The sequence below is a fragment of the Strigops habroptila genome, chromosome 4, assembly GCF_004027225.2.
Source record: "Strigops habroptila isolate Jane chromosome 4, bStrHab1.2.pri, whole genome shotgun sequence".
Classification (NCBI taxonomy): domain Eukaryota; kingdom Metazoa; phylum Chordata; class Aves; order Psittaciformes; family Psittacidae; genus Strigops; species Strigops habroptila.
The window spans coordinates 48,570,736-48,596,026 of NC_046358.1; the positions used below are offsets into that span (position 1 = coordinate 48,570,736).

Below are 25,291 nucleotides of genomic sequence, written 5' to 3' on the forward strand. Positions count from 1 at the left end.
GGTAGCAGGGAAAGGCGGGCAGCCCAGCAGCAATGGTTGGTGGTACCTGTGTCCCCTGGGGGCCAGAGCATCCCTCTGGTGTGGCTGGGAGCTGGGGCAGCCCAGAAGGACTGGCATCCACTGGGTGCAGCATCTGCCTTCCCCACAGTCAGGGCATGACGGGTGCAAAAATGAACTTTGGGGTTTATTTTATTTTCTCTTTCTTTCAATGCAGCAAAGCCTGAGGAGTTCCCACGGAAACCCCTGGGCCTAGAGCTCTCCCTCAACCCAGTACCCATGAAGGGCAACGTGGCAGCCAATGGCCAGAATGGCCGGATGGGTGAGCACCCCCCGGACAGGGAACCCCATCCCAACAGAGGTCCCGAGGCTCCAGGAGAGATGGTGGCAGAGGTGAGGACTGCCGCCGTCCAAGGCAGTGAAGCAGCTAAAGTGACAGACATCCACTTGCATCCTTCTGGCGGGGGGTCACTTGGAGAGGAGGGTCAGGTGGAGCCCACCGGGGACAGACAGCCACCATCTCTTTTGAAGGCAAGTGAGATGCAGGCCCATCATCACCTCTTGCCCACGGCTCTGCCTCTGGAGCAGGCTCCTCTCACTCCTGTCTGTGCCACGGTGGACCACGAGTCTGTCTCCCTCCCCGCCCCTGCTGAGCTTGGCTCCTCAGACTCCTCTCTCCAAAACACATCGAGTCCTCCTGACTCGAGCACGACGGAGTTTTCTGCTACGGACCATGCTGTATGGCAGCCAAATCCTGCTGCCCTGCCGGTGGGAGAACAAGCATCTTCCTTCTGCAAAGAGAAAGTGCTCGAGGCACCCCCTCATCCTCTGCTGGATGGCTTGCAGCATCTCTCCAGTGAGTCTCAGCATGACAGCTCCCCTGAAAGCAAGCGCCAGGAGGAGACAGCCGAGAAGCGCTGCAGAGCAGCACCGCCAGACAAAACGGACTTGAAGCACTTGGCATCCAAAGCTGCATCCATGGGGGAGCTCACCAGCCTGCAGCAGAACGGGCCAGGGAGCACCACCACGCACTGGCCACAGGGGCTGGCGGGCGGCAGCGTGCCCATCCTATCCAGCATCGAGGTGGAGGCAGCAGGGCTGGGTGAGGGTTACCCCTTGCAGCGGGCGCAGTCCCCCGTGGTGGAGGGGAACAGCCCCTACACCGTTATCAAAACCACCACTCCCCTCCACCTGGCCCATGCGACAGAGCAGGATGTAGCGAACAGGAAGCAGGTGGCATTGCCACTGCCCGAGACTGGATGTCCCCTGCCTGCCACCTCCATGCCACCATCTCTTGTGCTCGACCCGGAGGAGGTAGATGCCCAAAAAAGCTTCCAGAAACCATTAAATGCACTCAAAGCCCCACGACCCCCTCTAAGCCCCAAACCAAAATCACTGCCACAGGTTGCCAAATCCCACTCGGAGAACAATTTCCTTTCAGTCTCTCCTTCCCTGGCGAAGCTGCCCAAATCGGTGACGTTTTAGTGGGAATGGGAGGAAGCAAGGGAGAAGAAGTGGGTGCTGGAGCAGCACCCTCTCCCCGTTTTCAGAACCCCCCTTCAGCAGGGCTGTGTCAGGGTGACAGCACAGCAGCCATCTCCTGTTGAGCTGTGCTTTGGTACGAGCGCCTGGTGAGAAGATGGAGCAGTGGCCGCCAGCGCCAGGAGGCACCAGCAAACTGGGTTTGCGTCTTTCCCATGGACAGACTAGACAGCGCTTTCATTTTGTGTTCCTCGAAGCTCCTCAAGCCTCATTGTGTGTGTGGGAGAGAGGCAGGGCTGGTGAATGTGTTCTGTGTTCCCTTCTGCTCCTGCCTGCCACAGGTACCCATGGCATGGAAGCGGATACAAGGCATAGGGGTGCAGAATGCTTCCTTTAAAAAGCCCAATCAGTGCAGCCAAGAGCGTTGCTTTCAAAGGCCTTTATAGCAATAGATCTTTGCTTCTTTCCCCAGACCTGCAGTTGTAGGCAGCAGCATTTTCAGGCAGGGCTGTGGCATCCTGGCAGGACACAGGCACCCCACTGCCTACTCTATGCAATTCCACAGCCCAGCTGTAACTGGCCTCTGCTGCAGTGGTGGATGGTGTCCTGGAGGGGAGGTTTAACAGCAGGTAAGTCCCTGGGCAGTATCCTTGATGTGACCCCGGTGGAGGACTGCCAGCAGGACGACTCTTTCCTAAGTTCTCAAGGTGACAAGAACAGTGAAGTTTGAGCCTGGTCTCTTGGGCTGAATGGCCTTTCTGCTGGCCTTTCCTGCTCAGGTCCAGAGGCAGGGAGCAGGCTTGAGGAAAAGGGGCTACTGCCTCAGGAAACCTCCTGCCTTCATTAGCAAGCTGCTGGAGGTGTGGTGGTGTCTAATCACAGTGCTCAAAATGAAGTCTGCTTTTACTTTTACTTAGAGTAACTTAAGAGTCAGGGTGGAAACAGAATAGGCGCTGGGGAGGGAAAACACATTGCCCACAACCTGATCTCAGCATTTCTAGTTTAGCCCACCCAGAAATTAACTACCAAGGAAGGAAATCTGGGCACAGAGGTTTGGAAGATGATGCTGTAGAGCATCAACATCTCCACAGCCTACTGCTGAGGAGATAACAGGATGGGTGCCCCCCCATTGTCCTTCATGTACCAAGTGCTAGTGACCTGTCCATCTCCTCCCCATCCCAGTGTGTTGCTGCTGCACAGCCCAAACCATTGGCTGGAGGTGTGCAGGGACCTGGGGAAAGCTCACCCCACTGAAAGAGCTGCTCCAAATTCCTGTTCCCAGTATCTACTTAAGGAAGATTGATGGAAGCAGCAGGAAATAAACTAGTCCAGGTATGCAGTATTTGACTCTGCTGTCCAGAAGGGGTGGCTGCAGATGTCTCCTTAGGTGGGACTGCAGGTGTGATTCCCATCCATACAATGGAGATCCTGGGCTCCTCTAAGTTCTAAGGAGACTTTGAAAACTCTTTTTATCTCACAGGCTGCTTCAGTAACATAACCTGACCTGCAGCCTAACTGGAAGCCCAGCAGAAAACTTCCACTAAATTACTTTGCGGGGTTTATGAGTTTAGGGGGCTTTTTTTGTTAGGAGCAGGGGGAGCATTGAAGGGAGCACCCTATCTTTGGCTGTAGCCAGCCAGACACAGCACCCTCACCTTCTGTTGCAACCTCTGCTCTGTCAGAGACCCCATCATCTTGCCCTCTTCAAAGCAGGGATAACCCTATTAGCTACCTCACAGGAGAGTTGTGAGGAGTTGGGAGTTGCTCTTTGAGGAGAAGTGCTTATGAATGTTCAACATTTGTGTTTTGAGACACCATGTGTCCTTTCTAGGACAACGGTGCTTGAACTGGTTTTAATTTAGAGTACGTTTTTCAGTAACCATGCAGTAGTTAAACCCATTTGTGTGTTAAAATACCTGAGCAGTATTTCAAGACAGGTATCAGTTGCCCTTTGCTAGCAAAGGTTGCTGGAGCTTGTTGGGAAGCAACAAGAAGCATCTGAGGGTGGATGGTCAGCTCTTGGCTTGGTTTCTGTAGCTTCTGGGGGGCGGGTTCTGGCCTCTTCCTGAAGCACACATAGGACTCCTGCTTAAGATATCTGAGCATTTGGCTCATGTGCAAGAGCCGAGACTTCTTCCCCTCATTTTGACTTATTCCCCCTCATTTTGGGCACACAGCCTTTGCACAGTGTTGCACATGCACCTGGGCTCCTATACCCAATGCATGTCTGGGATGTTTTGCAGTATTCACATTTAAAAAGGTGGTTTGTTCTAGTTTTGGAGAGCTGTCAAATGCACAGTACCCATAGCATGGTGTTCAACAAGAGCTTGAGAGGGTTCCTCCCCTCCAAACCCTGATGGGAATGAGCAGCAAGTCCTTGCTCACCTCCAAGCCTGAGGGAAGGCACCAGGTGGTTGCAGCAACCTCTGGACCAGGCAGCTACAGGCTCCTCCTTCCCACTATACTGTGCTGCTTTCTCGGAAGGTCTCTCAGCTCTTCAGTGTGCCACATAAGAAGCTCTTCTCCAGCCTGCAGCCCCTGAAAGGGGCTTCTTCCCAGGTTTGGGAGGAGTTCCTGGGAGCCAGCAACATGCATTATTTTCCTCGGAGTGGTGCTCTCACTTCAGCACATCAGAGCATACTTGACAGGAGATCCTGGCTCCTCTGCCTCTTGCTGCAGATGAAGGTGCAACCATGGGCACGTCTGTGGCAGCATGGGTGGGCAGGACATGATCCATCCTCAGCACTTTTGCTAGGGATAGGAAGGGAAGAAGGGCAAGGATGGCAGCTCAGCATGGCCCAAGCCACTTGCACCCCGGCCTCCATCTCCTACAGCAGCTCAGCTCCTTAGCAAAAGCCTCTCTTACCATGAGCAAAACTCAGGAAAGCAGCTCCCCCGCTCTCCCCATCCTTGCCCTCCAGCCCTGGGATGACTCTCACCTCGCTGCCCTCCATGTAGTTTTAAAGACCAATGTTGTGGGTTTGGGGTTTGGTCTTGTTTGTTTTGGAGTTTTTTTTGTAACTGAGCACTTTGAGTGGCTGCGGCACCAGAGGGCAGCAGGAGCCACGGGCACTGGTGCTGGGGACCAGCTCCAGCACAGGATGGTGGTTGAGGTCAGGTCTTTTGGCCATGGACTTGAAGAGCCTGGCTACCATTTGCTTTTCTTTTTAATTGCTATATTTTTGTTTACAGCGTGGAACACTTCCTCCATGACTCTTTCTAATGTATTATAATTATTACTTAAAAAAAACAAAACATTTTTTCTTTTGTTATTTTTTGGTGGGTTTCTTTTGGAAGGAAGCTTTTTTGGGGGGGGGTGGGGGGGAAGCCAATCATTCCTTTTTACACTGATCCACATAGACTGTCCAGAGTATTCGATGCTGTGTTTTACATGGTTGTAATTATAACAGTTAAAGAAGTTTAGCATAAAATCAGACTGCACGAGGTTTCTTGCGACGACAGATGCTACAGAAGACGGGTTGCCTTCTCCTGCTGGCTTTTGGCTTGGTTCACCAGGTGTGCTTCTGCTGCGGTGGGTCCAACCCACTCCATCTCTGCCTTCCAGCCTGGCTTTTTTAACGAGGTTCAATCCAGGCATCCTCAGCAGCAGTGGAAAGAAACCTGCTCCTTCCTCCACCCCGCTGGCCCCTCCTGGCTCACTGAGCCAAGAGCAGCATCCTGCCTCTACCCCCTGCACACCCCTGCCACCACAAGGCCGGTGGCCAGCAGCCCTGCTGCAGCTCTCTCGTTTGGATGAGATTTTGGGTTTGGAGTTTGTTTTCCTGCCTGCAGGCAGCGCTGGAGGGTGGGATGGGACAGGGAGCCAGTGGACACAGCTCCTTGCAAGGCAGGTGGGTGCAACTCCAGCAGCACGATGTGAGTCAGGACTGAGTCATGCTTCCACCAGTTACTGGGACCATAAGGTGGTGCTGCTCACAGCTGAAAATGGATTTTAACAAGCTGTGTGAGCAGTACCTCTGACACATCCCAAGTTTCACGGCCAGTGCTTCCTGTGCTTGGAAAACCATGGTACTGTTGTGTTTTTGGGGTGTTAAATTTCAGCAGTATTCTGATTTCCCCTAAGAGAAAGGTGCCATTTGGTACTTAAACAGCATGGTTACAGTAAACACAGGGTCATTTTTCTCTAGCAGAGGGCAGAAAGACTGACAGCAAAATGGATGGGCCACAATTAGCTAAATACCACCCTAGGACCGAAGGGCAGTGCAGGAAATGGGGCATCCCTATGCATCACCCTATCAAGACCATCAAATAATTACTGCTTCTAGGGGACCAAGAGCAGGACAGCTGTGTAGTTCCAAGCCCAAGTTTACCAATACCCACTTGCTGTACAGCACTGGGACCAGTGGCAAATGAACACTGTAGAAGCTGCTTAAATCCAAATGGCCTTTTCAGCAGGGTCATCCTGCTGCCTCTGTCTGTGCTTAGCATTTACCAGTACTCCCATTAAACCCTCCCTTTACCTGTTGGAACCATTGCTCGTCATGGCTTTCTGACACCTCCTAACACCAGCTCTCTGCCTCCCGGGGCTGGTCCCTGCACAGAAACCACTCCAACACAGACCCACAAGCACCACAAGCTGCGCTCACCTCTGCTGCCCTGGCGGCCTGCTGTGGCTCCTGTCCTTCCTGGCTCCTGAACAGCCAAACCAGCAGTGCCAGCAGCTGGGGCAGGCAGGCCACGTCTCATCCTGTCGCTCGCTGGCTCTCTTCCGAGCCACGGCTGCGCTCCTCATCCTCCTCCCTGCCCACCACCCACAACCCTGCTGCGTGCCTCCGCAATACATCAGCAAGTCAGCACTGAATAATTGATGCTAAGTGGAGCCTGGAGCAAAGCCAAGCCAAGGGAGGGAGCAAGGCTGAGATGCAGCAGGGGAGAGAGATGGGTGAGCTGTGTCTGGCAGCCTTGCACGCCGGCCTGTTTGGCAGAGGCAGTACTGGAGAGTTTGGCTGGGCCTGGGAGTATTCCTCCTCTTTGGCTTGCTGTGCTGCTGTGGTAGTTGCGTGATGCTCACGTGCTGCTGCGCTCACATGTTCCTGTGTTGCTGGAGTGCTGCAGAGGGGCTGTGGCATGGTGGCTGGGAGTTGGGAAGCAGAGCGAGGGCACACACAGTGCAGGGCGTGTAGCCCAAGCCCCAGCAGCCTTGGCTGGGGCCAGTACCTTGGCTCTTCTAAACCACAGACCCTGTACTCAACCCACAAGGCTCATCTGCTCTAAAGGGAACAAAGCTGCACATGGAGCCAGCCGCATCTGCATGACCCAGCTCCCACCAGTTGCTGGTAGCCAGGATGTTTGATGTCACACTGTCCTCTGAGAAATGCCACCCCTTTCCTACAGCACATCATTGGGTATAAACCAGCACATGGAGAAAATAGCCCATCTCCCAAATCCTACATACCCCAGCAGCTGAGGAAGCCCACAGGGCACACACCAGCATCCTCCTGGTAGCGAGGCAATGATGCTCACCTGACAGGACACAGGCACCACGACAGCACAGGAGATAAGCAAACCAGAGCTGAAACAGCCATCATCTCACTGGGAGACACAGCAGCTGATCCCACCCCATGAGCATCCCTGCTCACTGGCAGCAGTTACAAAAGAGCCCAAGATGAGGTTGGCGATAGCTTTGAAGGCACACACAAAGAAATGAGTCCGAAGGAGTGGAGTCACCCTATTCTTTCACACAGTAAAACAGGTTCTTCCTAAGACACACAGAAAAGTGAACTGTAAGAAACTTCCATCCTTGCTCCAAAACTGGTATGAGGTCTCTAACGGTACCTGCAGATAGATGGGGTGCAAATCCTCATCTGCCCTGTGCACGGTTGGCTTTGTTGGAGACAAGGAGAAATGATACAGAAGAACCACTGGGGCTGGAAAGGTCTGCAGTAATAGACTGTAGTCCAGAAGGGAAATCTGGTCTGCTCCTCCTCACGCAACCACGTTGCAAGTGAGGAGGATGAGGCCAGCATTTAGTCAGGGCTGCTCCATAAAACTCAAGACATTCATTCCGCTACCCCCTCCTTGCCTCTCAGGTCTCCCTCCAGCAGTGAGTCACGCTGCCAGCTCCTGCAAACTCAACCCAGATGCTTGCCAAAGCCTTCCGCAAGCACCATGCACTCATGTGTTTTGGAGTCACCATCTCTGCTGGCTTAGGAATAGGCTTCTGTGGAAGCCCTCGCAGACCAAAAGGCAAAAGATCTGTTCCAGCACTTAATCAGCATCTTTAAGGACTTGTAAGCGATTTTGTCAGTTAACTTGGCTGTGATGTCTCTGGAGCCCCAACTCTTCTGTAATAGGCTGTGGGGCACTTGAATTATGTGGGAAAGAAAAGCTTATACATCAGTCCTGAGACATCTGGACCCAACCCGACCAGACCTCCTCAGCTATTCCGTCATTTAAGTACAGGTTCAAAGGTGGCACTCCTCCATCACAGGAGATGCAGCCTCAACAGATAATCAGTATGATGCTGCCTGAAGCCTTCTCAGAGATGGTGTTCGCACTTGCCCGAGGTCCACGGCACAGCACCAAGTTTAAGCCAGCCTTGCCATGACCAGCTGAAGAGATCACAGCAGCCAAACATGAGCCGATGTGCCCAAATGTAGCAAAAAGCTTACCTCTGTGGACTTCTGCAGCTTCCAGCTATGCAACTGGAATGGCTCTTCAGAATAACTGCACATTCTGCTTAAAGGTCATGCCACAGGAGCAGAACTGAGATGGGCAATGAACTCCTTGTCATAAGGGAAACGACTGCAGTATCTGAAAACTGCATGTTCCAATCCAGGTACTTCTAGAACAAATGCACCTTAAGTAACTACGGGGAAAATCAACTAAGTTGACTCCAAACCCAGCAATTCCTTCTCCAGACCTAGATTCACTCTAGTGAAAATGTAACCCTGATACTTCTTTCAGACTCAAGTTTAGATAGCAAGCAGAGAACACGTCGTGAACTCATGTACTGACCTCCTGCCTGTCATGACCAGCAAGCTGCTAACCTGTACCCGCACTACCAGCACAAGGTCAGCAAGTGAAACACCAAGTCCAAAGTAACAGCTCCACCTAAGTGACGTGATACGATCTGTTTTTTGTCTACCCCAAAGATCCGATCAGAGCTGACATATCTTACTGCACATTGAAGATCTGTCGTGATTCTCCTGAAGCCAACCTCCTGGAACAAAGATGCAGTACTATATTAATACATGATTAATACATAATTTCAGGGGAAGAGGTGTGGTGTCAAGCTTTTAGCACCTCCTTTTGCTCCCAGCCTACCTCCAACTTTCAGTATGGACTTGAACACTGACCTGAGAGTCTGAGTTTCTTGTGATCTAATTACAGCAAAAAGCTAACCAATGGTGATTCCATCTCCTGCGATGGCCATGTTACTGACCAGCACTGTTTGACAAAGGGTGCTGGCTGCCTTGCTTCTGCTGGGTGCAATCCACATGAGTGAGATTGGTCTGCAACCTGCTAGGATCAGACCACCACCAGTCTCCAGTTCCAGCTCCTACCTGCCTAATGGAATTCTGAAGTGCTGTCCTGTTGTAGCACTGCCCTACTGCCTGCACTGAGATGAAGGTGTACCCTGGCTGCTGAAGAACTTTTAGGTGCACTTGCAGAACCCTAGTGACTCGTAGCACATTGCTTTAGCCATACAGAATACAGGACTATAACCAGCCCCTAGAAAAGAGACTGTCAATATCTGGAACCACTTGAAGTATACAGCCATGAGGAGTGGCCCAAGGGAACAACAGTATTTTGCAACTAGAAGACACTCAAACAGCTAAGATAACACATGTGGCTTGACCAGACCCAGAGCTTTCCTGAGCAAGCTGAAAAACCTCACCCTGAGGGGTGCAGAGAACTCTCTGAAAGGGCTCTTGTGACTGCAGATGGTGCTTGCTCTGTGAAGACACCTCACCCCTGCAGCTCCCCAGAGCTCCTTAGCTTGCTTGACTGTGGCTCCTGGTCCTTGACTTTGGCCTCTGGCTCCCAACCAGAAAGAAGATACTCTCAGTGGTTAGAGCTATCCAGAGTCCAGCCCTCAAGAGAGCTCGAAACACAGCGTTACTTCTCATCTGAAGGCCTCCAGAGAGAGATATTCTATCATTCACCAAGGGCCTGGTGAAAGAGGAGATAAGTTCTATTGCAGAAAATGAGCACCGGGTTCCTAGTGCAGTAACACCACTAAGCAAGGGCCCTGACGTCACCCCAGCCACTAACGGTTAAGGTGAACGAGCCCTGCCCTCTGCCCTGCCTGCAGCTGCACACAAGCTGCTGACTTGGGAACAAACGCCGTACTTCCAGACTTCACACTTGAAACAACCTAGGCTGGAAGGTTTTCTGGTCCAGCCCCACCATGTGACACCAGACTCAGCACTCCTCCACCACGGGGACAGGCACTGCTGCAAACTGCACTCCCAGCTAGAGGCAGCGCAGCTGGTCCTTTGGGTTAACTAGAGCTGGGATCAGCACTTCTCCTGCAGGAACTGGGTGCCAGGCAGCTGCAGCCAGGGTGGGGTTGCTCCCCACAGCAGTTTGGAGCACAGGTACAAAAAGCAAACCATTAGCACAAGTCCTCTCTTGCCCAGCCAAAAGTAAAGGCAGCAACTCTAAGTAGCATTGGAGTTTAATTCTGCTGCTGCCTGGCATGACGGAGGATGAGGAGTGGGATGGGAGCTGCCTGCACGGATGCTGGGAACCCCTGGTGGTCTTTGTGCTGAGAGTGACCAGGGTTTCTGTATTGGTTTTGCTCTGTGAGATGTGACTCACACACTGCCCTTTCTGCTCCCAACCCCTGCCAGCCCTGGCTCCTGAACCCAGCACCTCTTCAGGCCTGGGCTAGCCCGTGCAGAACAGCTCCCTGCCGCATTTGGCTGGATCACCTTCCCCTTTGATGCTCTCAATTTGGGATGCCAGCTAAGTTAGTCTGTGCAATACTCTGGGAGGGGGAAAGGCAGAGAGTACCAAGCCGCCTGCTGCACTGAGTGCAATGCCTCATCTTGGCTCTGCAAGTGAAAGGCACGTGGGAGAAGCCAGTCGGACCCCAGGCAAAAATGCCAAAGGAGCGGGGCTGAGTGAATATGGGCTTCTCAAGAGATTAGCCCTTATCCAAAACACTCTTACCCACCCTAAACCCAATGACTGGAAGTCTGAATCCTTTAGTCCTAGTTGTTGAGCAGCCAGACAGCCGTCTCCAGCGCAGGAGAGCCCTTCTGCTACGTGCTCAGCAGGAATTAACCGTGCACAGGGCACGTGATGGATTTGCATACCATTATACACTGCGGACAGAGTGGAGCAGCCCAAGGTGTATGTGCTCTGCAGTGTTAGCAGAGGCACTGGCAAGGAGCAGAAAGGCCTAATTCTACCTCTGGAGCACAAACATTTGGAAGGTGCTGTGCAAAGAGCTGCCTGGAAAAAAAGCAATAAATCAAGGAAGCAACAAACTGGCACCAGCTGAAGTGAACCCAGCTCTCAGATCTCCCTGACACTTCTTCCCTTCCAGGCATCACACCTGAGGCCATAAAAAAATCCCACAAGGACTAGGTTGAATGCAAAGCACCAGGGGAGCACCGAGGATGGTCCTACCAAAACTTGGGACAGGCAAAGGCTTTCAGGTGGGACAGGGACATGACAACAACTTGCTGGAGACAAACCAGCTCTGTCCCTGAAGGACACCCCATCCTGCTCACCTTCACGGTCTGCAGCCTGACCTCAGTCCGTGGAGAGCAAACCTCCGCACCCTTCCCTCCCCGCCGTGCCACCAGCAATCTTCCCGGAGCATCAGCGCCAGCACCCTCTGGAAGGAGGACAGAGCCATCAAGAAGGTTTGTCGAGACCATCAAATAATAATTTACTGTGATTCAATCTGTGGCTTTGTACAGTTGCCGGGGTGGGAGGAGGCCAAAGGAGGAGGGGATGAGGAAAGAAAAACAACAGAAAAAAAGTTGCTTGCCGCAGGCTTGGGTGAAGTGCGAGATAGTCCTTGGAGGGGCTCATGCTCCCCCTGTCCTCTTCCTCCTCCTCTTCCTCTCCCCCTATACTCCTCCTCTGAATCCGTATGCTTCTTCCTTCGCTTCACCTCTTTCCTTGCGCACTGCACAGTGGGAACCTCTCCAAGACACGGTCCAGTCAGCTGAAACCAGAAGAGGACGCTCATTAGCACCCATCTGCCACCAGAACCAGCAGGGGCTGTTTCCATTACCCACCCCTCAGCATTCTGGGATGACCCTGCTAATGCCCGCAGAGGGAAAGCAAAAGGCTATGCAGGTCTTGGAGGTCTGGACCTGGCTCAGCAAAGCATCTGCACATGCACTGAAGGGAACAAGCAAATGGTCTGTGGAGCAATGGGTGAGCCTCAGGCATCTCACCAGACCTTCTGCCTCTGTCCAAACCTCACTGTGGGAAGGGGCACTGTTTGGTGAGATCTTTCTCCCTCCTCCAGGGATGATAGGAACCGCATAGCAAGTCCTGGGCAAATGCAGCCAAATTTCCCTCACTCCCACAGCCTTCTCTTCCCCAAAACACAGCATGTCCTTGCCTGGCTTCTCCTTTTGTGCCCTGATGTTCCTCCCTCTCTGCTCTTGGACACTGCAGCTAGAATAAGCTGGGACGTCTGGTTTCCAGTTTCTGCCTAAGCAGAAAATGAAGTGGGCAACTCATGGGGCATGCTCTCTTAACAGAGGGGAGCATTTCCACAAGATTTCTTTCCACCCCTTCTTGCTTTTTGAAGGGATGGCCTAGGCCAGTGCTGGCCACCAGGCTGTGATGGGGACCAGGCTCCTGACTGTCAGTGTAGGGGAGCAGCAAGAGCAGCACCGCCAAGCCCATGCCGTCAGCTGTGAACCAGAGCAGGAAATGAGCCCTGAGCTCATATCCCCATCTGCAGGAAACGCTCCTCAACATCTGGAGAACCCAAACATCTGGAAAGCCTTCCTTAGCAGTGATAAGTGTGCTGGGCACAGCACTCGGCTTGGCCCCCGGGAGGCCTCACACGCATCTCGGCTGGGAGCAGAGGGGTGCGGTGCTCGGGTCGGTTTTTGCTCATAGGAAGCAAACGCTGCCAAGTGTTTCTTTCCTTCTTTTTGGGGGAAGAGCTCTGTGTGCTCACGGCCTTTGGCTCGAACAGCAGAGGAAAACCAGCTGCCCACTTCCACACTTAGCGAGTCCCTCTTAGCACCACTTCTGGACACTATGTACTTCTCTTTAGGACTCCAGCAGTTGTGTGAAGGGGTGAAGGGCCAGTCCCGGCATGTGGGAGACCCCCAAAAGACATTAAATGCAACGTTCATGCAGGCTTTCCTCCCACACCCCAGTCCTAGACATCCTTAGATGTGCATCTCCCTGGTGTACTCTTCCCCAGTTGCCTCTCTCCATTTCTGCCATGGGAGGAACTGGTTACACAACCAGATGTTCCCAGGCGTTTGGCTTAAGGCCACGCAGCTCATGCAGGGACACCAACAGGAGCTCTCCCTCACTGCTATCCAGCAGGATTGCAATGATTTAAATAAACTCATCATTAAAAAAAAACAAAACCAAGGAAACAAAAAGAAGAAAAACAGGCAAGTGAACACAGACAATCTGAAAAACACTGTTTCTGGCTCCAGCATGCCCAATTTATAAAAGCAAAACAGCCCCCTTATGGCTAATTCTCAACATTGCATCAGTTCCAAATATCCCAGGGGATATCTCTAATGAGGAAAACTCTTCCCAGGAACACAGGACTTTCACAATGAGACAGGTCTGCTCTGAAGCTTTAGGACAAGGCAATTTACATGAGTGCATCAGGAGGCAATGAGCTCACTCAGCTCTTCATCTCAACCCTTCTACAGTCAGTCCAGTGAACGTGCAGCCAGCCGTGCACCTTCACACCTTCAACACCAGCTGAACTCCCCTCTCAGAGGGGCAGCTTGGGAAGGAGCTTTCCCAGGGGAAGCACAACAAAACATGTATTTTTTTTTCTTTATTCAATTCTGTATAATTTTGCTCCACAAAATGAGGGGGAAAAATACAACACCCCTTTCCTCCTACACACTTCCTCAGGAAAGTGGGAATTTTGACTTACCTATATCTTGACAGAAAAATTCTATTTCAGTCAAAAAGGCATTTCATTAAAAAAATACCCACTGCTGGAATTATTTCTGCTGCATCTGTTTGCAGATGAGTGCATCTGCAGTCACTTCCTGCCCTGCTTCAAGTGTTAAGCCCCATCTCCTGCTTCCAAAACTCACCGTAGTCACGATATCACACATTTACAGTTCATGCAGCCAGGGCCGCTCTCATCTGGGGGATTCAGCTTGCGCAGCTTGTGCTGACGGATCTCCCGCACCAAGGTGTAGAAGGCATCTTCAACGCCCTGGAAGAAAAGCATCGCTTGAAGCCCTTGAGATTCAGGCTTTCAGCAGCCTGAATGAGGTCTACAAGCCAAGAGAAAAGCCAGCACTAGACCACTGAAGGTTATCAGCTGCTCCATTTCCACCTTTGTGCTCTGGAAGCCCCATATGGTCCTTCCAGCATGGGTATACACGGCCTGTAGGTCTGCCAAAATAGACCATGGATAAGGTTAGCCAAGTCCCCCAAGCTTAGCTGACCTGCAGTGACTAAGGGGCTATTCCAGAACCCTGGAGAAAGTCCTGAGAAGTCATCTTCCTTTCACTGTTGTCAAAGCATGAATGATGCACTTCTCCAGATTGGAGGCTCAAGGCCGCAAAGGAGAGGGAATGTCCTGATGGAGCTCTTAGCCCTGAGGAAGCAACTAACCCTGGCTCTTACACCCACCTGTCTGCAAGGTGGTGTCAGCCCATTCCTGCCTCTCCAGGACAGCACTGGAGAAAAGAGAAGAGAAACGAAGATTTTGTTTAAAACCCTCCTCCTACCTGTCTGGTTTTGGCAGATGTTTCTATGTAGGGGATTCCGTAACTCCGGGCCAGGTCCTGCGCTTGCCGGGTTTCCACTGTCCGTGCTGGGAGGTCACATTTATTTCCCACCAGCACCATGGGAACATCATCTGAGTCTTTCACCCTCTTGATCTGCTCCCTGCAAGAGTTAAGAGGTGCTAAAGTGAAGGGAGAAAAAGGCATCAGGGGTCAGCTCCAGTACATTCCCCACCAGCTTTTTGGTCAAGAATTAACAGCTACACTTTGCTCCTGCCAAGTGCTTTGTGTTGGGCATCCAGAAGAATGTAAATGACCACAGCACATGAGCAAAAAGCAAAACAGCTAGGGCACTTTTGCAAATGAAAATGAAACACACTTCTGCTCTTTAAATGCAGCTGTTTACAAAACACAACTTGAAATGACGATCTATAATAAGACATGAGCTTAAGATAGTTTAAGCTAAATAAAAACGAATACTCAAGCAGTTACCTGTGTTATTTCCAACGTTTTAGATCAAGTAATTCCCCTGAATAGGGATTAAAAAAAAAAAATTAAAAAATCACCTGCAACCAGAATTTGCTGAGCTGAAAAAACAGCTTTTGGCAGCTATAACCTTTTCTGCAGATGCAGAGGCAGTATTTGCTTCCTTTTGGTTTAGTTCAGGTCACTCAAAGTTGAGAAACCAACTGGGATGCAAAAGATTCGTACTGCTCACTTCTTCGTTCCAACCTTGGATTTAAAACTAGGTGGGCGAGGATGAGATCTACCAGTTCTAAAAATCTTAAAGGCCATTATCACTACAGGCAATCCATTCAATTGCCCCTGATAGATAACAACTTCCTTTGCTTAATAAATCATTTAACTTCAGATGCAAAACAGCTTTTTTTTTCCTTGCCTGTGCATCCAGAACATTTAAGATGGTTTTATTTAACTAATAAAAGCATTATTTAAAATGCTGATTCCTGCATTTTAATTGCATTCAAAATTCCATCTAAAAGCAGCTGGACATGTATCACACATAAAAAAATCAATCATCTTTTTTTAATGGAGTAGAACATGGTAATGAAGTCTGACTATATGTACGATACGCCATAAAGCCACTTAAATGTTCCATGTAACATCCTGATCAGCAAATGCAAGTACTAAATTTAGTGCATGGGCTACACTTAGCTGAAAAGAGATACCTCCTAATGGTTACTAACCAGGGAGAGCCAGCAGTTCTCTGGGGAATATTCTTTTAAAAGTGAAAACAGAAAAAGCACAGGCAAAACAAGATGAAAGCTGGTGATTTACATCATGATTAAAACCAGGGCTTGAAACCAAGCCACCCTGCGAGTGATTCACAGGCACCAGCCCCGGCACAAGGATGAACACTGCTGAATCCCTCAGGTGCTTTAGGAAAATCCCATCCTTTGTCCTCCAGTTAAGCTGAAACAAGCCAAATTAGTCCAACCATATAGTTATTACACTGAACATGCCTGCTAACTGGTGAGTGAGACATCTCAACGGCTCAGAGCAGCACCTCTGACTACGGGGAAGGAAGGGCTGTGCCTGCCCTCAATGCTGCAGGATTCTCTGAGACCTGGGTTTATGATGGGCGGCTATGATGGGTTATGATGGGCTATGATGGGGGTTATGATGGGTTTATGATCTTGGTGGGCAGCGGACAGAGTGGGGACAGGCAGAGCCATTTCTTGCATCCTCTGCAAGTGCCTCTCATCACAGCCAAGCCTCAGAACAAATGCATAAAGCAAAGAGATCCCTACCTAAGCTAGCATCAGGGTAACCAGGGAAGACTTCCATTGCATTTTTATCATCTTCTTGGCTCTCCAGTTTTGCAGGGGTGAAGGCAGCAGGGGAGAGAAGCACGATGGCTAACCTGGGTGCAGCCAACGCAGGAGCATACCAGGATGGGGACCCTGCTCTGCCACTGCCCTCCCAATACATCCTCCTGGGCAAGTCTCCTCGCCAGGGCTGACTCTCCGCCTGCTCTGTCCTTGCCCTGTTTGAAACCAAGTTGTAATGGGCCAGGACTGCCTCTCCCTGCATGTGTACAGCCAGCAACCACAGTCTCATGCGATGGCTGACAGCAGGGGAAGCAGCCTCCCCTGCCCTTCCCAGCCTCCTCACCCAGCTCCCAGGCCCAGCAGAAGTCGCTGAGATCGATTCCACTAACAAAGCAATTCCATTAATTAGGGAGGGAAGGGAGGGGGTCAGAGAGGATCAGCTCTCTCTTTAGTCACCATAAACACTTAAACATTACATTATGAAGTCCCCAAAGGCCACAAGCAATCCCTTTGGATGGGTTTTATTGGAGTCACTGATATTAGCCGTCTGCTCCACCTCTTCCCTGGGGAATGGCCACTTGAGCTAATTGTCTTTGCTGGCAGCCAGTGTTCCCACCATGGGGCCTGATCTAAAAGGGAGGGCAGGAGGGTGCAGCAGCAAGGCCTCCCCTTTGCACAGTGCAAGGGGGAAGGGGCTCTTCCCAGGATACCAACCTGTACTGGTGAATATCTTCAAAGGACTTGGTGTTGTTGATGGCAAACACGCAGAGGAATCCTTCCCCTGTCCTCATGTACTGGTCTCTCATGGCACTGTACTCCTCTTGCCCTGCGGTATCCAAGATGTCTAACAAGCAGGTCTCTCCATCAATGACGACTTGCTTTCTGTAGGAATCCTGCAGGCCAAGAAAGGGACAGAAAGGGAGAAGGATGTGTTAAAAGAGGGCCTGGGTCCAGCCAAGTGAAGGGATGCAGACAGTGCGTCCCTGGGAAGATGCTAGGTCATGATCTGCCTGGGTGTAGCTCACACTGAACAGCTGACTCGATCGGTTTCAAAAAGGGGAGGGAAAGGGAAAAATAGAGGAAAAAACAGAAGAAAAAAGAAAAATGGAGCACCTGAGCAGGTTTTCCTTTCCCTGGAGAGCCACAGAGAAGACAGCCCCTGGCTTGCTCTTACCATTCCCAGCCCTGCCTCTGGCAGACCAGGGGGCAGCTTCGTCTCTACCACACTGCATAGCACTTGACAACTATTTTCCTAAGCTTTATTTAGTCCCAGCTAATACCATCTGCTGCTGCCCTGCCCAGGTACTGGAAGGGGACACACAGGAAAGGCAACACTGGCCAGCCATCTGGGATCTGCATGGCTGGAAGGTGTTTAAGATCACCTGGAAACCCAGCACCTCCAATGCATCTGAGATCAAGCACCAGAGGCAATGTGCCATATCAGTAAGGCTGCAAACTGGGCTTGATGGCAAACTTCTTCTTCAAACATGAGAGAAAAACAAAATAAAAAGAAATCATGCTGTAAGAAGGGTGTTTCCCACAACCAGTCTGTGCCCAGAGGGCTCCAGAGGAGGTAAGGACTATCCAGGCAGGTACCTTTGAAGTTGGGGGTTTTCCCTGCAACTTATCGCAGCTGGAGAAGGCCTGGAAACCACCACGGGCATCCCTCAAAAGGTTTCATTTTCAAAGCAGGCTCCTCAAAGCACCGCTCCTCCCCACCATGCCTCTCCCCTGTGCCCAGTTTCATTAGCAGGGATGCTGCTGCGGCAGCCCCTGCATGGAGGAACAGCCTCATCCCTCTCCGACAGCTGTCCCCTGGGCACGGCGGCAGCATCCTCGACTCCCAGCACGAGAAGGAAACCGAAAAGAAAGGTATGAAAAAGGTGTGAGGCAGCAACACGACCACAGCAGCGCTCTGCAGCCACTCGCAGAGGCTACAGCTGCAGTTTAAATTCATTCAAATGGCTGCTGCTCTTCCGAAGACCACAACAATGTTATCAGATGAGCTCTGCAGGTCTGCAGACAAACAGCCGATGCAGCAAAGGTCACCGACAGGACCAGCAGCGGCACACAAAGGGAATGGGGCCAACGTGGCCTCCACCCTTTGGTTCATTACTACAGCATCATCTTCTGGGGCTAATTAATGTCTGTCTTCACCTTGTGTAGAGGGATGTGAAATCAGCGGAGATGAGATCTGCTCTGCCACAACCTTCTCAGCCATGCCTTCCCAAATAGGGGACTGCTGATCCACCAGAAATAAGCGTGGAGTGATGCGCTGGCTTCCAGCCAGCCACTCTGAAGGCAACTGGCAGGCTGCCCTGCAGGGATGTGCTCCCACTTCTAATCAATAATGTATCTGGAGCCTCCTTGGTGCAAGGTAAAAGAGCACTGGTTCCACCTCCAGGGTCCCAGGGATTGGCAGGGACTGGCACAAGGGACCCCAGTGCCTGATCTGCCCAGCAGAGCATCCTCCCACCCCTGCGCCCTGGCTTGCATCCAAAGGACCAGCCTCAGCACACATGTTCACAATTAATTGCCAAGTCCCCAGTTACAGGAGCTCTCACCAGCAGACAGCACACCTATGGAGAAGCAATCCCACACCTCGGCTGAGGCCATCAACAGGCTGCCTGTAAGGCCAGCCAGCTCACTAGCGCAGCACAGACATTACCAGTCTTGCACCCTGCTCCCCAAAGGAAGGGGACAAGCTCTCCCCACCCTTGCTTTGTGTCCAGCTTCCTCTGACCCCTCTCAGGATATGTGGGATGGTGGCTCACGCTGACAGGCAACCTGCCTGCTGCTGCAGGGGTAGCTGCCACCAGCCCACACAACCAGCCACCACCACCCTGCAGCCTCAATGCTCCTCTGCAGCCCCTCATGTCCTACCCCACCTTCTTGTGCAAGAGAAAGTGGCTGGACCCAGCTATGAAGTGCCAGGCAGCAGAAACAATGTCCACTTGAGGTTCAGTCTCAGGATCCCAGACAGATGATGGGAGCACCCCATGTGTTTGCTGAGGGACCAGCAAAGAGGTCCATTTGTTAAATGCTACAGTCAGGACACAACCAGAGACTTGAGAAGCCCATTACTAGCTAACTGCTAGAAGCTGGAAGATGAACCAACGTTTTTCTCAACACGGTCCAACTCTTCATCCCTGCTGATTCACCATGGGACACTGCCAGTAGCATACATTTCCTTGGTGCCTTGGCCCTCCTGTTCCCAAAATAAAGGTCTTAAAGCTCAGCAGGAGCCCAAGAGCAAGCATGTGAGCACGTGCTGTAGAAGGTCAGCCAGCACTGAGTTACAAAGCCAGACATTTGCACCAGTGAATCAGGAGGGCAGGAGGGGAGCAGGCACTCAGTCGGGGTCTCTGCCACAGACAGGGGACAAACGTGCTTCTCCATCCCTCTTGCCTCGGGGAGCATCTTCTCAGTGCACCCTGACCCACTCGCACCCCCCCCTTTGCAGCACAACCTGCACTCAATTCAGTTAAGCGATGGGTAACACCTTTGCTCCATGCATGTATATTTTCTTCCTTTGCCTTTTATCCTGCTCATTTCAGCATTGCTGTGTTGTTTGTTACCCAGCTGAACAGTCAGAGTCAGCTCCTGGGCATGATCCAAAGCTGCTTAGTCACAGGAGGGTGGTTTGTTGGTCACATTCATATAGCTGGCAGGTAACTCTGTGCATCCTAAATCCCCATAAAATGAAGCATAATTAAAAAGAGTCACCCTAGAATGAGTGAGCAGATTGCCAGGGTGGGGGATGTGGGGCACAACCAAGGGAGCTGCAAAGGCATCAGGGATGGTGGGAATTGCAAGTGGAAAAGCACCAGGGGCGAGAGGGGTGAAGAGCAGCTCATGGCTGCTGTAGGAAGAGAAGAGCAGAGTGGGACTGGAAGAAAACAGGGGAGGAGAGCAGGCATCTTCCAGGGCACGGCGGGAGCAGGCAGGGTGAGGAGGGTGTGCTGGGAAATGCCATGGAAGGTTTACATTCCCCGCTGCCTGTTTACATGGAGAAAATTCCCTGCAGGGTATGTACAGGGGCAGGCAGCTGGAGACAGAAAAGACAGGATGCCAACCCAATACACTGGGTCAGAGCTCCCTCTGCCCACCCTGAAGTCCAAGAGAGGACCCATCCATGCAGATGTTTCCCCAGGGAGGTTGCTCTCCGCCAGCAGCTCTTTTGCCAAAACCAGCCTGGAATAGGTTTCTAAGAAAAGGGAGGGAAGAAGGCAACTGCATCCCTAAGCAAAGTGCAGCAATGAGACTCAGGAGCCCTTAAATTAAAATCCAGTCTCTGCCATGGACTTTCTAGGTGACCTTGGCCAAATGATGTAATAGCATATGCTTTTAAGTGCTTTCCCTCCTTCCAGTCTGTAGATTGCAAGACTATTTCTGCCTTTCTTACTAAGCCTTGTCTTGCTTGTTTATTTAAGTTGTGAGCTCTTCAGGGTGGGGACTACACGTATAACACCTACCAGAATAGATTTCTGAGCCCAGCTGGGGCCCTTTAGCCATTATGATACTAACAACTGCAGCAACCACAGCTGCATTTTTACACATCTGGTAGAGAGTCCTTTAGGACTGCAGACAGGGATGTTACTGTCCAAGAGGCATGACAGAGCTGTCATCTGCCTTCCCAGAGTGGGCTTACTCCTTAAGCAGAGCAGCAGCTGCTGCCCACATCTCTCCCAAACAAAGGTGTAAGTCATGCAGGGGGTAACTAGCATCTCGCTAGCAATGGTGAAAGCAGTCAGAGAATGGAATATTTAAAAAGTAAAAAAACCCAACAAAACAACAGTATAATGGATATGGAAGACCAGATTCCCTCTCTGCACAGCCTAGAGGAGAACAGGGTGCCTAGAGGAGAACAGTGTCCCTGTCTGCTTCTCCAAACAGGGTGATGAGCTAGACAGGCCAGTGAAACCACCCATGCCGACTGTGAGACCCATACATCAACCTTTAACTCCTCGCAATGGAGCGGAGGCAGCACTCTGCGAACCACAACAGTTCAGCAGCTCGGCACACCTCGCTCAGACTGCAGGACATCCATAATAAGACCAAGCTCTGACAAAACCCATTTCATCAGTAAATCTCAAAATACCCTGCTTGAGAAGTCAATATATTTACTCTGATTTCACAGGAGAAATGGAAGCACAGGCACAAAATGGCTCTTCAGTCCCAAACCTTTAACTCCTCCCTACACCGTCATCTCAACAGAAAGGAGGACTTCTGTGCTGTCTTTCAGCTCCTGCCTGGCTCTGCCCTCTTTTGCTGCCTCCCTTGCAATCTCTTTTCAGCAGACACCACCATCCTTCTGCAGGAGGCACAAGTCAGCCACTGCAACTTCTGAGCATGTGCATAGAGACTTAGAATAGCTCTGGCAAAGCAGAGGAACACCCCTGCTTTAGTTCAGTTAAGGTCACCCCTGCTTTAGACCAAGCCGAGCAGACTCTGGATTGGAGGCAAGGTGGAGAAGACCAAGAGGAAGACATGGAGACAGACTCCATGCCCAGAGCCACTTACCTCTATCGTGGGGTCATACTCATCAACGAAATGGTTCTGAATGAGCTGTATCGTCAAAGCACTCTTCCCAACACCACCAGCTCCCACCACCACCAGCTTATATTCAGTCATCTTCCAGCCAACCCCAGCTCAGGACTTCCAGGAGCACCCACCTACAAGGAGAAAAACAGTATTAGGAGAGGGGGTCCCTCCCATCACTGCCTGCTCTGCAGCAGGGCTGAGCAATCAGTCCCCTTTTCTGCTAGGAAAGGCAGAAATCTGCAAAGGAGAGCCTCATTCCTCGGGTATTGAGCATTCCTGATATCTTTTGTGCATCCCAGGAGCACCTAAATGCTGTGAGGTCTGGGATCTGGCATACTGTAACACAGAGACACCTAATTGTACAAGGCAGAGGCAAAGGGATACTGCCCTTAAGGTTTAAATGGTCTTTTAAGTTGCTTGCCTTCAGTAAGGATTGAGGATTGGACAAAGTAAACCCAATTCACTGCTATTCTGGCTGGCAGAGCCACCCCTCAGCTCCTTGGGGTGCAAACCAGCAAACAACCATCAGGGATACAACGTGTTTTTAATGTAGCTTTATGAAATTACCATCCTAGTTTCTCATCTCAAGTTTGCAGACATACTGCCACCCTAGCAAGCATGGCCTGGAAATGGGGAGATGGCAGGATGGCCCATGTACCCCAGGGGTCAAGGGCTTTCTTACCTTCTTCCCACCCAGCACATTTAACTATCCTGGGAATCTAGCCAGAGAAAATTTCACTTATTTCAGTCTGTCACCCCATACTGTGCCTCCAGGATCCACTGTCTTTCTTTTGCTTTTATGGTCCAGTGCTCTGGGGTCTCAAACATTGAGATAGCCTCACCTAAACCCATGAAACTTGGTCTAAAAGTACACCATGGAACTGCAGCAGCCAGAGCTATTTAACCTAATACTCTCTGCTAGTAATAAAGGTTACTTTAAAATGGGCAAAATAATCCATCAAACTGAATACAAAACCATGTTTATGCTGTGATATGCTGCAATCCTTCAGCCTGACTGGATGCAAACTTCACATATTCCCCAACCAAACCTCAAAAGGTAAGGAAGTGTTCCTCATAAGAAATCAGGCTGTGTAAATCAAAAGCAAACCCTACAGTAACCAATTTAAGAGGTCTGGTTTTCCAGAAGTGAAAACCAGACTAACCAATCAGAGACAAATCAGCACTGTTTCTGATTTGTCTTATCTCAAGCTGGTGATCCAAAATCATTGTATAGATTTGAAAGCCTTGGCCAACATGATTTGGATGTCAATGTCCATGGGGGCAGGGAAAAGTCCCAGCCCCTCCCACTGTTAGCTCCATGTCTTCATCCACTGCGTTAAAACCTCAAACCACAAGGCAGGTTTGAGGTGGTGGCACATCCACGCCCCCTGTTCTCCAGCTAACAATGCCTCCAGACGCACCGGCCATCTCCAGAGGGAGGAGGGAGCAGAAGGGGCACCCCTGCTCCCAAGAGATGAAGCTGGCATGTCCCATGGGGAGGAAGAGATGCTATCATGAAAGGTGCTAACTGAGAATGATGATTAGGGTCAGGACAAGCAAACCAGCTTTTGCAGCACTGTGTACTTGTCATGGCCCCTCAGCAGGAGAAAATTCACCCCACTCCTGCATATCATCCCCTAAATTTCTCCTCCATCTCCACCAAGAGGAACAACTTTAACGCAGGAAGACCCCCTCACTGGACTGCAACCCCTGCCCATGCAAGTCACCTCGGGGTCAGACACTCATCTGCAGCCATCACCTGTGAGCTCTGGGGACATCCCCCAGACAGCAGGTAGCACAAAGACGAGCTCACAGCTCCCCTGGCCTGTCACCACCCGACGCAGCCTGCAACACCATTGCATGGAGGTTAGGCTCCCGCCCCCCCCGGAATGTTAAATCACTCCACGCTCCTCTCTGGGCTCACCAGCCCAGCTCCTGAAACCACAGAAGCTGGTACAAAGTGTGCCAACAAAGGCCACTTTAAACCCAGTCTGCATCTGATGCATTTGCTAACACTGCAAACATCTAATGGAAACGAGGCCAGAACTTTCTGCCTCAATCCCCACCAGACTACAACCTTAAACCACTCAGACAGTTCAATCACCCACTCAAGCTGGGAGCAGTCAGGCATAACTGCCTCTTGTCAAAGACCTTTTCTGAGCTGCTCTCAGTAGCAGGAAGGCAAACAAAGCTCATGCCCTTCTCAGCATCCAGAGTCCTGAAGAAGGGCAAGGGAGGGTGTGTAAAAGAGCAACCAGAGCAAAAAACACAATGTCCTTTGGTTACTGTGCCCTTCTTCACTGCTGGAAAAGCTGAAGGTTGTTAAACACTGTGGAAAAGCGTCATTATGGGGGAAACGAAGTGAAAATAATGTGATACCCAAGGTCCGTACCCGCAAGTGCCACTGCTTCCCAGAAAAGCCTGATGTGCCTCTGTTCTGATGCCCAAGGGAGAGATGCAGTTTGAAAGCAAGGCTACAGGAGACAATCTGTGATCACACTCTGCACATTGCTCTGCTTCATTAATGCACATCCTCACATATATGAACTTCTCACATACACTACTTCTCAAGGACAAGAGAAATCCCCACCCCAGGCTTCTTGTCTCTCAGGAAGATACAACTGCCATGAGAGACACTGACAGGCTGAAATGGGGACTCAGGAGCAAACAGTGACTGACCATCTCCACCAAACACTGCTGGCCAGGAGAGGATCGCTCTTGCAGCAGAACAGCTTCACAGATGAACACAAAAAGGTCTCTGGAACCAGCTCCCATCTTTCATACAGAGCAGGGAGATCTGCAACCCCTAGCAAAACACACAGAGGCTGCAAATAAAGGCCTGCAGCGGCTACAGAGGACCTTGCTCTGCACCTGATGCTGATCATGAAGTAGCTGCCATGATGATGCTCAAGTGGAACTGCACAACCACGCAGGCCTATGGGACTTGCTAAGGCAGTGAGAAAAGCCTAGACTCAATATGGGGAAGAGAAGACATGAGTCCTTGAGGACGGGGTCCTCCCTCGAGACCACTGCAGCGGAAGGCACTGTTTGGCCTATCCCTTCAGAAGACCCCCAGCCCACACAGCCACACCAGGCTCTTGGTCCACACTGCAGCAGGATGTGGGGGCCAAGGTGGTTACACACAGCAGCTTAAAGGTCTTCCCCAGCTCAGGACTGCAGCTGAAGCTGCTGCACCTTGGCCAACTCTTCACCTCTCCACATGCCATTCTCTTTCCCAGCAATGGCAGAAGAGATTCTGCAGCTTGCTGAGGATGGTGAAGTCCAGCCCACCTGACTGTTTCATACCATTGCTGCAAACATGTCCTAATATAGAGCGAGAGTGTGGGGAATGATGGACAGCTCTGGGCGTGAGAGCTGCCTGAATTAATGTGTGCTAAAAATCAATGTTCAGATGAGCTTGCTCCCTTTCCCAAAGGATCCATGCTGCAAGCTCTTCGCAGGGAACATGCAGACCCAACTGCTCATCAGAGCACATGCAAATGCCACAGGAGAGGGAGCCTGGCCAAACCTGCAGGGAAAGCAGGGATTTCCACAAGGCCAATGTTTGTTACAGACTTAGGCAACTGGTCT

General features: G+C 51.1%; 2 protein-coding genes across 8 annotated transcripts in view; one reads left to right on the top strand and one right to left on the bottom strand.

Annotated features, from left to right (window-relative positions):
* Positions 1 to 11,015, top strand: part of LOC115607638 (USP6 N-terminal-like protein) — an 84,797-nt gene extending 73,782 nt beyond the window's left edge. For all 6 annotated transcript variants that reach the window (XM_030485166.1, XM_030485170.1, XM_030485167.1 and 3 more), the window contains one exon: positions 215 to 11,015. In XM_030485166.1, coding sequence (XP_030341026.1) covers positions 215 to 1,482 — 1,268 coding nt within the window. In that variant the 3' untranslated portion in view covers positions 1,483 to 11,015. The remainder of the gene's footprint in view (positions 1 to 214) is intronic.
* Positions 11,016 to 11,318: 303 nt separating this feature from the next.
* HRAS (HRas proto-oncogene, GTPase) overlaps positions 11,319 to 25,291 on the bottom strand; it is a 43,003-nt gene continuing 29,030 nt past the window's right edge. For both annotated transcript variants that reach the window (XM_030485172.1, XM_030485173.1), the window contains 5 exons: positions 21,680 to 21,831; positions 16,871 to 17,049; positions 14,370 to 14,529; positions 13,725 to 13,849; positions 11,319 to 11,629 (listed from right to left, as the gene is read on the bottom strand). In XM_030485172.1, the coding sequence (XP_030341032.1) occupies positions 13,730 to 13,849; positions 14,370 to 14,529; positions 16,871 to 17,049; positions 21,680 to 21,790 (570 nt within the window). In that variant the 5' untranslated portion in view covers positions 21,791 to 21,831 and the 3' untranslated portion in view covers positions 11,319 to 11,629; positions 13,725 to 13,729. The remainder of the gene's footprint in view (positions 11,630 to 13,724; positions 13,850 to 14,369; positions 14,530 to 16,870; positions 17,050 to 21,679; positions 21,832 to 25,291) is intronic.